General features: G+C 55.8%; 1 protein-coding gene across 1 annotated transcript in view; it reads right to left on the reverse strand.

The window, feature by feature from the left end:
* The window catches only part of SLC44A4 (solute carrier family 44 member 4), an 18,540-nt gene that overhangs the window by 3,968 nt on the left and 10,726 nt on the right, over window positions 1-3,846 (reverse strand). The window contains exons 11-13 of the mRNA XM_006154298.3: window positions 3,765-3,846; window positions 3,075-3,167; window positions 2,668-2,764 (exon numbers count right to left, since the gene is read on the reverse strand). Coding sequence (XP_006154360.1) covers window positions 2,668-2,764; window positions 3,075-3,167; window positions 3,765-3,846 — 272 coding nt within the window. The remainder of the gene's footprint in view (window positions 1-2,667; window positions 2,765-3,074; window positions 3,168-3,764) is intronic.

The raw sequence follows: 3,846 nt of genomic DNA on the forward strand, positions 1-3,846 counted from the left end.
TTTTTTTAATAATTATTTTTATTTAACTTTATTTATTTAAAAATTTTTTTTCTTTTTTTTTTTGGAGAGGTTTTATTTTGCTATAAGGCATGTGCGCTTGCCAGAGAGACAGAGAGAGATAGAGAGACAGAAAGCGAGAAATCACCCCCCAGGGGAGATGGCCACACTGCAATCCCTTCTCCTTCATTCTCCTCTTGGGATCTTGGGCACGCACACGTGCCCGGCATGAGTTTTAAGCCACCGGGTCTGGGACACAAACCGCGGTCGACTACATGGGAGTCCAGCGATATAGCCATTACGCTAACTGCTGGTCCCATTTATTTTTAAATTTTGACCAGAGAGGGATATAGAGAGAGAGAGTACACATGTGTGTGCAAGAGAGAGAGAAAGAGGGAAAATGAGAAAGCAAGTGGCCAGGTCCGGGACTTGAATCGTGGTTGGCCATGTGGGAGTCCAGCACCCTTAACTACCATGCCACCTGCAGGTCACCAGCCTTAGCTTTCTTTGGGGGGAGAGGTTTTTGCTATAGGGCGTGTGCGCTCACCAGAAAGACAGAGACAGAGAGACAGAGAGACAGAAAGTGAGAAATCACCAACCAGGGGGCATGGCCACACCGCAATCCCTTCTCCTCCATTCTGCTCTCAGGATCTTGGGCACGCACGCACACGCGCCCGGCGTGAGTTTAAGCCACCGGGTCCGGGACTCAGACTGCAGTCAACTACATGGGAGTCCAGCGATGAAGCCATTATGCCAACTGCTGGTCCCCACCCTAGCTTTTTAAAAAGCCTTCATCTGTTGAGATTCTGATGGTTTCATAGGTGTCTGGGCATGACGTCCAGAATCTGCTTTAAGAAATCTGGGGGGATGGTGGTGCAGTGGGGAAGTGCAATGCTCTGTGAGACTGACTCGCATTTGGGGGTTCAGGTTTGAATCCAGATACCTGCCTGAGTAATTGGACACGTGCCTGTGATCTGGGGCTCGCTGAGGCTGCACTGAGATTCTGTGGGGGTGTTCTCTCACTCATGGCAAAAAAAAAAGAAAAAAGTGGGATGGGCACCAGCAGATGGCATAGCAGTTAAGGCACTGGATTTCTACGTGGTTGACCATGGTTCGGGTCCTGGACCTGGTGGCTTAAACTTACGCCAGGTGTGTGAGCATGCGTGCCCAAGACCCCGGGGAGAATGAAGGAGAAGGGATCGTGGGGTGGCCATCCCCCTAGGGATGGGGGTGATTTCTTGCTTTCTGTCTCTCTCTCTCCAGCGAGTTCATGTGCCTTATAGCAAAAACCAAGGGGAAAAAAAAGTTTCCAAGATATGTTCTACACGCAAAGTAAAACAAAGAATGATCAGGATAACAGAAATCTTTTTTAAAGAAAATTGTGAGTTATGGAGATGAATCAAACTGAATAGCAGGAAGTTGAAGATTGTGGAATCTGGATACAGAAGCTCACTGTACTATTTCTCTCCTTAGCATGTGTTTGGAAAGGTCCATAATAAAAATTAAAAATGCGTGGTCAGGACGAGCAGATGGTGTAATGGCTATGTCGTTGGACTCCCATGTAGTTGACTGCAGTTCGAGTCCCGGACCTGGTGGCTTAAACTCACGCCAGGTGTGCATGCGTGCGTGCCCAAGATCCCGAGAGGAGAACGGAGGAGAAGGGATTGTGGCGTGGCCATCCCCCCTGGGGGGTGATTTCTCGTTTTCTATTTCTCTGTCTCTCTCTGACTTTCTGGCAAGCACACACACCCTATAGCAAAAACCTCTCCAAACATTTAAAATAAATAAATAAAAGTAAAAGTTGCAAAAATATAAAGCAACTCTTTTTAGCAAATGGGATCCCCTGAACACATCTTGCTAATCTCTGAAGCTGAGTGCGTGCTCGGGATGTTCTAAGAAGGTAAACGCACCACGGCCCACTGTGTACGTCACTGTGGGCTCAGGCCTGTCTTCGCTGCTAGATGATGAGCAAGCTGAAAACAAGACCCAGGCCGTTTGGGACTTGGCACACCCAACGCCTGCCACACAGTGTCCCCTGTAAACGTGCTCGGGCCTCCCTGTTTTCATGAAGTGGGAACAATGCCTGTGAACACCGCCTGTGGCCCCGCTCGATGTGGTGACATGAACACTGTGATGGTAAATCCCTAGCTGTCAGGGCCTCTCCCTGGGGACCTCACAAGGGACTTTCGGGAAGCAGCTGCTCTCCCAGTCTCCCCCAGGGACTCCCACCTGCCGAGGGCACTGTGCTCTGAGGGAGGAAGACCAACACAAAACCAGCCACCTGCTCTGGAACTCTCTGGCGTCAGGACTGGACTAAGCGCTTCATGTGCCCGGTGTCTTTGCCTCCTCCGCCAGCCCAGGGGCCGGTGTTAGGCCCACCTCTGTGTTACGGAGCAGGAGGGGGCAGAGGTCCTCAAGACCGAGCAACGTCCTGGAGAGAGCGGGGGTAAATCCTGGTCTGCAGCTTCCCCAGGCCTGGCCCTGCCTTCCCAGCTGCGGTTTCCTTCCCTGCAGACAGGGCAGCTCAGCTGGGGGCCTGGAGTCAGCAGGCTAGCTCCTCTGGCTCTGCTGGGCCATCTCCCTGCCCTCTCCGTGCCTCACCCTCCTTCCCACATGGAGGGTCTTGGACCACTTGGCCCCTGAGTGCCCTCAGCCCTCCCTCCTCCTCACCATGGGGTCGCATGATGAATTCACGTTCTCGCAGCTGGGCAAGTTGGCGTTGGGCGCCCAGAAGACATACTGGGGCTGCCCCGACGTGGCCAGGTACCCAGAGGAGAGTCAAGGAAAGTGTGGTCACCAGGGTCTCCATGGGCCCCTCCTGGGCACCCAGTACACAAGGGCGGCTAACATTCAGCCTCACTCCTCCAGCTCCGTCCAGGTGGGGGTTCCCCCAGAGAAAGGGGCGCCTTCCTCCAGCGGCACTGAGGCACTGCGTGGGTAGGCACTACCCTGTCCCGCGCCGTCCCCCTCCCTGCCAAAAAGGATACAGAGCAGTCATGGCCCAGTAGGCGCCTTGTCCGGCGCCGTCCCCCTCCCCGCCAAGGACCCTAGGCGGGGCCACGTGTGGCAAAGGATACAGAGCAGTCATGGCCCAGTAGGCGATGCAGATGAGCAGGAGGACGAAGGTGACCAGCGGGTAGAACATGGTGGACATCATGTGTCCCACTGCCCTGCAGAGAGACCATGGATGTCCACCAGCATGGCCCCCCTCCCGGCCTGCCGGTCCTCAGGCGTCTGGCCAGGTCCCCCTTCTGCCCTGCCCCACCCCCACCCAGGACAGCCATGCCGTGCACCATCTCTGCGTCCCAGTGCCTGGCACCCGTGCAGTGCTCGCTGAATAAACCAGGCTCAAGCAGCCCTAGGGGGGGACCCAGAGTCACGGAGAAACCACCTGGCAGGTAGCGTCAGCCGACAGACGCCGAGTGCCATCTCCTGACAGGTGGGGCAATGCTTGGCTTCTCCCTGCCCGGGTTCCTGACGTTCCCTCAACACCCACCCCTCCCGCCACCTGGAGGGCCTCGTCTGAGTTCGAGGCACTTGACGGACAAGTCAAGGAAGTCACTTAACCCCGTGACAACCCTGTCGCCCAGACAGGAACGGCCTCTGAGCCGCAGATGGGGAAACCGAGGTGCAGGGCTCAGCGCGCAGCAGTGTTAACCTGGCACCGGCGGCTCTGTCCTGTCCTCTGGGGCTCCTGCTGCCTTGCCCACACCCCACCCCAGTCCGCCCTGCCCTGTGCTCCTCGTCCCTGCGGGTCGGGCCCTGACCGGCTGGCCTCCTTCAGGAGGGCGATGGCGATGCGGATCCGCTGTCGCAGGAAGATGAGCAGCAGCAGCAGGACGCCCTCGA

The sequence above is a fragment of the Tupaia chinensis genome, unplaced genomic scaffold (assembly GCF_000334495.1).
Source record: "Tupaia chinensis unplaced genomic scaffold, TupChi_1.0 Scaffold000403_1, whole genome shotgun sequence".
NCBI lineage: Eukaryota > Metazoa > Chordata > Mammalia > Scandentia > Tupaiidae > Tupaia > Tupaia belangeri.